The sequence below is a fragment of the Falco biarmicus genome, chromosome 4 (assembly GCF_023638135.1).
Source record: "Falco biarmicus isolate bFalBia1 chromosome 4, bFalBia1.pri, whole genome shotgun sequence".
In the NCBI taxonomy this organism is placed as follows: domain Eukaryota; kingdom Metazoa; phylum Chordata; class Aves; order Falconiformes; family Falconidae; genus Falco; species Falco biarmicus.
In genome coordinates this window covers 58959996-58972267 of record NC_079291.1, presented here as the reverse complement: position 1 = coordinate 58972267, position 12272 = coordinate 58959996, and the positions used below count along the sequence as shown (strand labels likewise).

At 41.4% G+C, this 12272-nt stretch overlaps 1 protein-coding gene across 7 annotated transcripts in view; it reads right to left on the bottom strand.

Moving 5' to 3' along the window:
- NKTR (natural killer cell triggering receptor) overlaps positions 1 to 9253 on the bottom strand; it is a 45386-nt gene extending 36133 nt beyond the window's left edge. For 4 of the 7 annotated variants that reach the window (XM_056334930.1, XM_056334932.1, XM_056334936.1 and 1 more), the window contains exons 1-2: positions 9167 to 9252; positions 8778 to 8858 (exon numbers count right to left, since the gene is read on the bottom strand). In XM_056334930.1, the coding sequence (XP_056190905.1) occupies positions 8778 to 8835 (58 nt within the window). In that variant the 5' untranslated portion in view covers positions 8836 to 8858; positions 9167 to 9252. Of the gene's footprint in view, positions 1 to 8777; positions 9047 to 9166 lie in introns of those variants that run through there. The other 3 variants (XM_056334934.1, XM_056334935.1, XM_056334931.1) reach the window with 2 other exon arrangements.
- Positions 9254 to 12272: the final 3019 nt, after the last annotated feature.

Genomic DNA, 12272 nt, shown 5'->3' with positions numbered 1-12272 from the left:
GTCAGGAAAGAACAATACCATATTTGTAAAGAAATGCACATCAAGTAGTACAATTACATCTAATTCATGAAAAAGCCTAATGATTCCATTTTGATTTGAACCTGGAAGGCCAAACTGATTTACTAAAACAGTTTACAATGTCAATTCATTTCTGTCTTGGGAAAAAAAAAAAAAAAAAAGAAGAAAAAAGATTTGCCACAAATACAGGCCCTCAAAGAACTGGAGTAATTCACTGCCCCCTACAAGTACTATTGATGCAAGAACTATTTCCTTTAAAGAAATATGTAAATATCTATAATGAAAAACAAGAGGTCAAGAGAATTTAAAACTCTTTCTTTAAAAGAAAATAAAAAAATTAAGAAGGATGTTAATCAACCCCTAGGAACAGTTAACAAGACATGGCCTTGGCAGAAGGAATAGTATGACACCATAAATATGTCGAGCTAGGAAAAAACAAGATAAGCTCAAGGAGAACCAAATGGTTAATAAGGCCAAACAGAAATCTACTTGAACTGTGTGTGAACTATCCTAATTAGCATGTTAAAAGATCCACCCTCGGGTAGAGAAAGCCCCTTCCAAACAAAGCCCCCTCCCCACAGAACATGCGCAGTGAAAAGAGAGAGCACTGTACCTTTAAATGGAGCCGAGGCTCACAAGAACCAAAGCGCATAGGAATCACTAAACGTGATTGTAAAAGAATTGATGATAACGGTTGCTCAAAATATATAAAATGTTTTACCACGTGTTTGTTAACTGGTGCGCTAGCTGTGTGCAACTACCGCCTAGCATCCATCTCGGCTCTGTGTGCAGGTGGGCTCCTGACACCGGGCCAGGAACCCAGGTTTGGGACAACACTGCTTATACAAATACGTTAGCAATTATATTTCCACAGTTTTCCCTGTGATCATTACCTAAAAAGTCCAGCTGACTTAGCTCCATACTGTATTAAGGATTAGAGATGCACTGGCACTCTTGGCCTAAAATCCTTTAATTTTAAAAAAATAATAATTAAAAAATAGATGAACCAAATAGGGGAGATGAAAGGCAGGCAGGACAATACCAGCAATTTCAGGATAATGTTCCACTTGCCAGATACTATGAACCAAATACTACTTGAACTGAGTCAATTCTTCAATTCTCACTCTCAGTGCAGCAACCCCCACGCTGTTGGTGGCAGTCACGCTATGTACCTTCCAAAACTATTAAAATACTGCTGAAGAGTCCTTTAATATAAAGACAAAATAGTTTACAACTGATCCCCATTTTCTTTTATATTTTCCAAGATACTGGGATGTATAACATTAAAGAAAAAAACCCACCAACAACCCCCCCCAAAAAAAAACCCCAAAAAACAACACACAAGAAATCTTTAAGAAATATATAATTAGCAAAGAAAAACTTGTTATCTCTATAGGTTGTGAAATAATCCATAAAAGCCATACTGTTGGCCAGCATTACAAGGAGACCAACAATCTGTCAACGAGCACTACCCTCTAGTGGTGTACACTGGGAAGACTTCAAAATTAATTTAAACAAGTAACTACTCCAGGAATTACTTCTCTTTTCCTTTCCTTAAAGAAGGAAAAAAATAGAAACTGAAGTTCAAATGTATTTTATTCGATACTTTGTCACTAAGAAAAGTTCTGAGTGGCTCCTGAGAAGCTGCATTCAATTTTAAGGCTTGGTCCAAACATATACAATTGACAACAAGGTGAATTATTTGTTCAAAAAGGGGAGAAATAAAACAACAGAGAGACCATCTGTATTTTGTACTCTTAGATAAAAAAGCAGGATGCCTTCGGCTGTTGATATGTCTGCTTTTCATTAACTGCAGGAAGAATGTTCTCAGCATTCATCATTACAGCAGAAAAATCTAAAGAAAATGGGGAGGGACAGTCTCTAAAGAATGAAGGAATAGTGAATATTCAAAGACCCTGCATTAAACAGTGGCAGGTGTAACTACCACTATGAAAACATAGCTACTTGCAAGCAAAGAAACCATTACAAGCTATGTGGGTTGAAGACTATTACAGAGAACCCAAGAGAGAGACAGATTAGTAAAAGAGTCAGCAATTTTCATTATAAGCACAGTAATTCTGGAAAGAAGTCCCATTCTTCCACTTGCAAAAGCGCTGAACTGAACTACGGGCTTTAGAAAGCCACCTGCAGATAGCCTCTTGCATTTGCTATGTGCACTAACACACGGCATCTTTCAGAGAAAAAGTTGTCACTAAACCCATTCTACTAAGAGTAGAGAAATACAGACCAGCTGGTGATTTACACCAAGGTGACAGCTGCCAAATAACTAGTAGTTACTGCCTATGGGCTCCAGGAGGGACTTTTGCTGTCACGCATAAATTGGAGAAGCCTCCTGGTTGGAAGTCCCTGTCCTACATCTAAACCCCACAGTTTTTAGCACCACTTCTGTTTTCTGGTGGAAGAAAGTCATCTGAAGTTCTTGAAGATGTCAAGGCAGAACATGGAAAAAGACCTTAATAACTGAGGTATGATGATTTCAACAGTATCTTTCACTAGTGCTTTGTCAATAATCTCCGCTAGCTTCTCATGCCTTTCAACTCCTACAAACTGTTTGCAATGCATGTCTCCAACATCAAAAGACTACAGATCCAGTTTAAAAGATAAAGATGTCTCTCCTCCATATAACCTAAAGTACTGCTTACCCGGTTACAGCCAGCTATATAAAATGTTGCAGTGTGCTTATAAGACACAAACTACATACTGTGCATCCATCTGGTGGGTTACTATTTGTATTTTACCTAAACTGCATGAATGCCATTATCACTGAAAGGTGGTATTTTCCACTGACACAGTCAATTAAATGTGCCACTGAAAGATCAAACACATTTTCAAACCTTGATCAGATAAATACATATGAAATAACAGCTGTTAATAAAAAAATATAAAATTCTATATAAAAAGTATGCTTAGAACCTTTGATTTTTTCTCTTACCTCTTCCCTAAAAAAAATAAAAAATAAAATCTCATTTTAAACTTGGAGCTGAGGTATATGCTGACATAACAGATAAAAACGCCTTTGAGATGCTACTAATTTCCTTAGATTTAAACACCTCATCTGAAATGACCCACTTTCACTGCATAAAGAAAATTTCCAACACTTTCTTCAGCTTCCTTTTCCTGATATAAAGGTTATCTGATGACTAACTATAAGGCTCGAATAGTAAATTCAAACAAACAAAAAATTGCTAAGAAGAGTTATTCAAGTGGGTGAAGTCTGCTCAGAAACCTACCCAGGCTCCTCCGTCGGCTTTAGCCAAGACACCAGCCTGCAGAGATGCCTCACTTCTCACCTGCAGCAAAACATGCTGTGATTGTATTTTTAACAATGAAACTCTCACCTAACTAGAGATGCAAATCTTCCAGTACCACAAGTTATATGAACAAATAAATTCTTCATTTTAATGCATCGGCAGGCAGGACATCTCTGTAATTTTAATTTAGTGCTGTTCTCAATAGAAAACTAATTCTCACCAGCTCACAGCGATGAAGACACGTTTGTCTGTAACAGCGTAGATTTTACAGCCCATTACTGTTATGTTTTGTGCTAGCTAAAACCACAGTAAATTATCCAACCATAACTTAAATCTGTCTATTATTTGTAAAACAATACTTAAAGTATTCTTATTTGTTAGCAGGCTTTAAACTTGTTTTTTAAAGATATTTTTTGATAGAAATTGAAGCAAGTGATGAAAGAAGTATTTACATTACTGGTAATTCCATACAGGAAGTGATGCATAAAGTCTAAGATGTTTTGAAGTTTGATTTCATAAAGTGCTATCTGTAGCTAATGAGCTACACCAATTAGAGAAACTAGAAGGCATAATGACCAGAAATAATGCAATTTCAGAACTCCATTTTCAAACTGAAAGTTGAAAACTTTTCTTCTTTTGTTTTGTTTTTGAACCTCTGATCAATTTTTCAGCTGAGTAAGAACTAGTACTTGATTCAAATTCACTGGTAAAAATTCAGGGTAGGAATATCCATGCTGTATTGTAATATGGGCTCCCGCTAGCAAAGTTTGTTAAAATGATCATTGATTTCAAATGTTTATCCAGTGAATTTTTCCAAGGAAACAAACCTGAGATTTTAGAAACAACCTTGGGAGTCAAACACATATGCTTGAATGTATTTTCCATGTAAGATAACAATGCAGCAAAACAGTTTGGTTATAGATCATAAAGGTGTCAATTTCAAATCGACAGTCCCAAAATAAATGTCATTATTCAAAATTAAATTTATATACATTGGTTTTGATTGTCCCAATTTCTTAGAGCAAACCAAATAAGAAGCCACTGCAACACTCTTCCCAGTATAGCAACAGGAATACGTTGCCGGAGAAAGCAGGGATTACAGCCATAAAGACAGTGATGCATACCCCTTACAGACCTAGACCAGGATGCCTGCCAAAGGCCCAAAGGCTTAGAAAGATCTGCGTACAAGTTTAAATAACAGCTTGCTAAAATGACCGTATTTTAATTTTATAAATTTATTTATCCCTATAGTTGTGAACACTAAAACATATAAATTTAAAGAGAGTGCTTTAAAGTAGAAATGTGGCTACAGTTTTCAGAAAAATAGCAGCTTACCGTGGAAAAAGAACAGGTTTTATTTAAAACATCAGTTAAAAGCAATGGGTATCTCCGCTCCCCTGGGTAGGGATCTACAGTCTTGACATATTAACACTTTGTTAATACTTTCTTACCCCACCCTACACACTTTGCAAGCAAAGCCTCCATAAACTTCTTCCCCCAGGTCTCTACTAAGCCCAGTCTTCCACAAATACTACCTGAAGCTCCCCCCACTCCGATCTTCCGTGGTCTCCACAAAAGAAAACATATTTCAGTACTGCACACAATAAAAATTGACTGTCTTCAGTTTCACAGAGATATGCAAGTGAGAAACTACACTTCATCTTCTCCTAGCAGAAGAGACTGATGTGTTCAGTTTTCCATTTACTAATCCATTTTGTTCTAGACCTCAAGGTAAGTCTTTGGGGTATTTCATTCTGCACTGACAATTCTATATGATTGATTAGATCACAATTTTTATTAAACCAGTTCCCTCTGAATCGGTATCTTACCCCCCTTACACACCCCCTGATAGGGGTGCCCTGTATCACATGCCGCCTTGGCTCCTGGTTGTATCGTGCTCGCCTGGATTGCCAGTTGGTACCTAGACAGAGTCGAAGTGCTGATCTGTTTTCTGCCAATCTACAACTTTTTGGCTTCAAAAGGCTAAACGTTAATATGAAGCCAGTTGAGAACAGTTTCTGTTTTCAGGAAGGGTAACAAAACCCCCGTTAAGACATCCCTGGTTCTACTAATGCAGGCACAGCACGACAGTGACTTTTGTAGTGCAGTTTATTTCACATAAATTCACAGCAGCTGCAATCCTAAAACACACCGAATTTTAGGCAAAAGTGACTAGAAGGATAAAGGTAACGAAAGAACAGACTGACTTATAAGGGAAGGGACATACCCCAGGAAGGAAGGAAACTGAAATGGAATGAAAAGGTGAGCAAGGGGTGAAACAATAACAGAAGACAGAAGGAAAAAAAGTTTAAAAAAAGATGAGAAGAAGGAAAATCCTTCTGTGATTTAAGAATAAAACAAAGCAAAAATTAATAAATATAACACACTTTATGATGGATAAACCAGCCTGAGGGGTGGGAAGATGTGTGAAAAAAAGTCTTGGATGGCCACATGAGCTGCTACAGCAGCAGATTACGTATGTGACATCCTAGTCAGACATCTGTTCTAATTATCACGGTACCTGAAAGACTGAAGCTCCACACAGATTTTGCATCACAGAGTAAAGACAGAATTATTTAAATAGGCATCTGCTGCCATCTCAGATTCTTGGAATACTGTAAGTAGTTTACTTGTACGTGCATGCTGTATGCATCCAAATCCATTGGTGAGGGGACCCAAAAGAAGGGAGAGGTACTGTCTGTGCTAATATCAAAATAAATGCTTATTGCTGATTAATTCTCCATTCACTCTTGCAAAATGATGAACCACAATGTGCATTCATAAAAATAATGCTTAACAGGCAACTTATTAAAAGCAGCCTATATTTAGACTCAAAAACCACTGACAATGCCTATGAAGTTTGACCCACTTCAAGAGGCAAACACAAGCAGACATCAAGTTTTTTCCCAAGATTCTGTAACTAAAATATGGACACAAAAGCTATAACAAAGCTTCTGAAAGCACAACCTAAGCTACAATATCCACTCCTGTATTTTCTCAGGGATCTAGCTGGAGAGAAACTAATTCAGACTCTGCAGTCCCCTCCACTTTCGCATACATGCGCACCACCTATTGCTGCTCCTTCTCTTCTAGTCTGTGCGCTGCTCTCCGTGTTTTTAACTGCTACAGGTATCTTGACAAACATTGGGTAAGCAAAGTCTGTAAGGGGAGATCTAAGAGTTGGCAGCTGCATGAGGGAAGATTTTTGGACTCCCAAGCATTCTACAATGTTAAAAATCACACAGTTTTGTATTCTGCAGGCAGAGATGTCCCCAGTACCATGACAGGCATGCCCTCTTACTCCCTGCATTTTGTGCAGAGACATTAGTTCAGCTTTTCAAGTGCAGACAGGGTGGGGGCAATGTCTTTATTTCTTGGCTTGCAACAGCACGCAGGGTTGTTCTTTTCCCCAGTTCTTTCTCCCTGCAGCTAATAAGAATGATCACACAGGTAGCCTTATTTATCAAAGTAAAATAAGCAAAGCGTTAATTTAAAAATCTGCTGGCAGTGTAAAAGTTAAAATTAGTATCTCACTAGTATCAGCAGGAGAGTAAGTATATCTCCCCGAGTCAGTGCTCCATGTCATCTGGAAACACTGCTTTATCATTCACACTTGATTCAGCTTTTGAAGGTCATCTCACAGCTTAAAGAGCAACATTTAAGGTTTTCTAATACAACCTTAAATCCCGAGACATAGTTGCATAGTGAATTAATAAACAAGATTATTCTAGAATAAAGTAGTATAACCAGATTACCCACAAGTCCCAGTATCAAACTGGCCCATTTTACGAACTGGCCAGTTTTCCTGCAAAAATACAAAGCATTAGTCAGGTGCAATAAAAACAGTAGGGCTCTGAATCTGATATACAGCTGTGGAATTCCTGTTAAAGAGAAAATAAACACAGCCAGCCACGAACAGAGCCGAAGCCCTGTGTCTACCCCAAATAACCAAAGCTCTGCACCATCAAGAACACCAACGCTGCAGTTCCTCTCTGACACCACTATCAGTCATCAAACCCAAGTAGATGGAAGGGAAAACAAGGTAATCCACTTTCACTCGTAATGCACAGCACAAGGCCAAGGAGGGGACAAGGCAGGCAACAAGAGGTATTATGAAATGGGATCAAGAACGTGCATGTAAAGAAAAAGCAGAAGAAAACACCGCAGGGAGAGATTCTTCAGACGGAGAGTCAAAACAAAAAAACCCTAACAAAGATTAAAAGGAAATGAGATGAAGAACAAATTATCTTTGCTGTAAATCAATCTCATCAAGCCATCGCTCCTAAATGGGAAACCTACCCCAACCCAAAACAGTTTTAGTAGTCTCATTCCACAGTAAATCTGAATTTAAAGCAACTGAAAGTGTTAAAACTGCATTTTCATAAACATTTTTCTCTTCAATAAAAGTACTCAGAAAAAGCACTGCTAATTAAAATAAGCAGGAGTTACACTAGCAAGAAATTTATAGATATGCCCTATCAGGTCACTGAAGTTAAAATTGAATCGTTCTTTTGAGATTTTGGTGAAAATAAAAAGGAAGCCAAATGGGTTACAGTTACATCTGAATGCAACTGAAACTTGAAAACACAGAAATATAAACCCTGATTTCAAAGGCTTTCAGAGAAACATTGAAGCAGAAAATGAAAGTGAAAGCATAATGAAGCCATCACATTTATTCATTTTTCTGAGACAAATAGTACCAATATAAAGCACTGAGTATGTGAGACAACTAATATGCCTCGATAAATTCATGTTCAAAAAGATGGGGAAGTAAATCTGTAAAACCATTTTTACAGAGTGGGTAAAAGAGAAGAGGGAATCAAGTAGCTGTTCCAGGATTAAAACTCACAGTCTACCACTTATGGCTGATTACATTTGCCATAGGGAAAAATGTGAGTTAAGCGATTGATTTATTTTAATTATTATTTTTCTCAAACAGACCACCTGGTGAGATATTCTGTGATTCTATGGCCAGTTCTCCATGACATTCACAAGACTCCTTTTGAGCAGAAGGAAAGATGCAGACGAGATGACCTCCTGAGGTCCCTTGCCAGTTTTAATTACTGCAGGATTAAAAATACTTCTAGGAGCAACTCTCCAGTTTCCTCGCGGCTTGCCCCAGTTTTCCATAGTGTGTGGGGCTGTAATGGTATAACAGGTAACCTGACAGTACTTCTAACACAGAATGCTTTTTACCTTCAGGAGGGTGTTAAGTTAGGCTCATCGAACCTCTCTCCTCATGTACGGAAACAAAAATCAATCGCAAGAGAGAAAAAAAAGGCATCCAGCACCTCAGTAAACATCAAAAGTTACTACAAACTCACTCAAACTGCCCATCAACGGCCCAGCTCATTGCTAACGGCTCGAGTCAGTTATTATGGTAAAAACATGGTAAAAAAACCCCAAACAACCAAGCAAAAAAACCCGGCCACAACTCCCAAGCCCAGCACTGTAGCCGAACGCCGGGGCAGGAGCCGCAAGCCTTACCTGGCTCCCGGTTGATTTCGATCTCGAAGAAGCACTGGGGCCGGTCCTGCACCCCCATGGCGGCGGGCAGCCCCTCGCCACCTGGACACAAAGAAGAAGCGCCCTGAGGAGCGGCCGCGGCCCGCCCGCCCCGCCGGCTGCAATGACACCGCCGCGGCGCTGCCCGGGGAACTCCGCGGGCACCGGGCCCCTCAGTCCCGGCGGGGCGGCCGCGGCGGCGGGGGAGGCCGGCGCTGCCGGAGGAGGCCGGCGGGGGGATAGCACCCTGAGGAGACTGTTCCTCTCGCAAACAGCCGGTATGGGGGGGTGGGGTAGGGAAAGGGGGGGAGCCCCGTCAGCGCTGCCCGCCCTCTCCCCCGGGCAGGGGGCAGCAGCGGCCGCGGCCTTACCTGGCAGCTCCGGCGCTTTGTTCCCTCGTCGCGCCGCGCCCGCCTCAGCCCCCCGCACCCCCACCCCCCCCGCCAGGAGGCGCCGCCGGCCCCCAACGCCATTAACAGCCGGACTCAACGGCCCGGCCGACCGCCCCGCCCCGGCACGGCGCGGCACGGCGCGGCCCCGCCTCCCCCGCCGCGGCCCCGCCTCCCCGCCACGGCCCCGCCTCCCCCGCCGCGGCCCCGCCTCGCCCGCCTCGGCCCCGCCCCTCCACCGCGGCTTTGCCCCTTCCCGCCTCCGTCACGGTTTCTCACCGCCCACGCAGCGCTGTGACGGGACGAGGCGGGAAGCGGCGAGGTCGGCTCTTTCCCCTCAGGGCCGGCCGCTCTCCCCCCCTCAGGGCCGGCTCCGCTCCCTCCTGGGCGCCCCGGGATGAAACTCACCCAGCCCCTTGCTGTGGCAGAGGGAACCGGCGCGGAGAGGAGGAAGATGCTTTACAGAATAAATAACATCGTGAGCCTCCTGTAAAGTGGGCATTCTTCCTCACCGCCCTGACCCCCAGCCATCGTGCCCCTGCAGGGCTGTGGAGCTGAGCAATCCACTCTGTGCTTCGCCCCTTTAATTCAAGAAGCCTGAGTGGTTTTGCAGAGATGTCTCCCCTCTGAGGGGAAAATATTTTTATGAGCACAAAAAAACCTCAGAAGATTTTGATGGGAAAATGTTCACCACAATGCTTTTGTCAGAGCTGTGGCAGGACTGCTCTGGTTCTTAGCACAGAAACAAGGCTGTTCCAGGGGCCAGCCTGCAATGGTCCTCGGCCCTGCTAAATGTATCCAGCCTTACTTTAGGAGCCCAAGAAACTTTAAACCAAAGAAATGTAAATTGTTGCAGCAGACTATAGGTTATTTTTTTCAGAGTTTGGGATGTTGGACCATCCCAGAGTGTGGAAGTGGTAACTTCAGCAAATGAAGTGTCAGACTCTTTAGGAAGGAGTATTAAATCTATGAATCCTCAGTCTACGACATCCTTCGAGCCAAATGACTTCATGCTGGGGATGTACAGCAAGCTTAAACCAGCTTTTCGTGTAGCCCCTCATATTAATGTAATTTATGTAATTACTCCTGTGATAGTAACTTCATTCTTATCCTTACAGAGATGGGTTTTTCTGGGAAGGCAGAGGAAGGCAGCACTTCCAGCATGGTATACACCCTGCACACACTGCACCATCCCTACAGCCCTTACATAGTTTCCAGATAAACCAAAGCCTCACTGCTTCTTGCAAAAATACGTCTTTTATTACTTCCAGAAAGAAGTTGTTGCTTTCTAAGCAGTGAGAATGCTCTCAGTCCTCACCACCTGAGAAGCAAAACGTTTCTGAATGCTTTCCAAAAGTTGTACAAACCAGAACTCATTGAGGTAATTTTACCTGGCAGCAGTATCTGCAGTTACTCCTTGTCCAAGGAGAAATTCAGAAGCCTTAGATTAAAGAATAAAGAGTATAAAAATAAGAATAAAAAGTAGCAGTATTTAAATCAAAGGATACTTTAGAAGTTTGGAATGCAGCAAAGTGGGATTGTTGTGATTTACCTATAGCTTTAATGGCTGCTGTCACGACAGGATCTGAGCATGTCATGAAGTTTAACAGCCAGGTTCTGTCATTCTTTATTACCTCTAATAACACGTGATTGTGCAAGTGGTCCTTAAGGAAGCCTGTCTTCAGAGTTGTCAGATAGGTTTACTGGTCCTTTGGGGATACTTGCCTGGTAAGCTATCACACAACGTGAAAAAAATGTAGCACAGTCTGGCCTTAAATTATTTAGCTGTGAAATGCTCTTGTAAAGTAGAAGGGTATTATTTGCTTCACCTTGAAATAGTAAACCAAGAAAGAAAGCTACTGAGAAGCTGGGTTACAGTAGGTCCACAGAAATTCCTTTCCAAAATTAAAATCTGAAAACACATCTTGAGTTCCTTAATCTTCCCAAATAATAAATATATGTTTGAGGGTTTATGGTTATGCTATTTTTTTTCCTCCTGAGCTGAAATAAACTATTAATTCCCTTTTACCTGCGGTCTCTTTTATGTTTTCAGAACACGAACTTGCTAAAGGCAGATGAGCAAATAAATAAGCAAAGGTCTCAAAAAAGACATGGAAATGTGCTACTTGCTCTTCATGCAAGTACCAAAGATTGTGAGAAATAATAAAAAAAAAGTTAATTTCAAGCCCTGATTATTTTAATAAAGAAGCAAATTAGAAAGAAGTTCTGGTCCCCTGGGAGATAAGCTCTTAAGATCATCTCTAGAACTAGAGCTGATAAATATGCAGCTCGGTGGAAGAAAGACATGCCCCAAAAAAGTTTCCAAAGCACATCTGAGGCCAGTCTTTTGAAACATGGAACAGTTAGTTACAAATGAACATTTTTCCTAGGGTTCTTATCTGGGAACAGCTGCATATGCTGCTCTGGTGACATCCTGTGCCCATTGAAACCAGTGACAAAGTCCCCATTGATTTCACTAGCGGTGGATGGAGGCTGTTTGAGGGGGGTTATGGTCTGCCTGGCAAAGCAGTATAGTTATGAATGATTGCTTCTGTGTAACGCTAGTCTTTGATAAGCCATAAATTTGCAAAATGACCCTTTTTTAGGCTTAAGTTTTCCCCGACTATGTTGCAACCTTATAGACAACTTTTGCATGCACCAAGACCAGCAGGCCCACTTTATTCTACCTCAGATCAACTTTAGAGATTTCTTAGTGGTGCATTTTATGCCTAAGAATTCATGTTGATAGATCTTGGCTACAAGTTGCATTCTTTTCTGAGATACAGTGTGCTTGGCTGCAGAGGTTTAAAAAGTAGGAGGGTGCAAAAGCTACTGCTGAGCAGTTATGCAACCTACGTGCACATCAGGGTAAAACTGCTTAAATTAGGACGCAGTATTTTCCAGTGTGTCTTTGATTGCCTTAATAATTATTAGTCTACATGTGGCCATGAAAGCTTAAGCTAAGCAGCTTTTGTTTAGGTATTTATAGAGGCTCTTCTTTATCATTTTTGCAAATTCCATACATAGAAGCTGCGTCTGAAGTGGGAAACAAGATTTTGTGTTTAATGAGCAACAAGTTGTTGGTCAG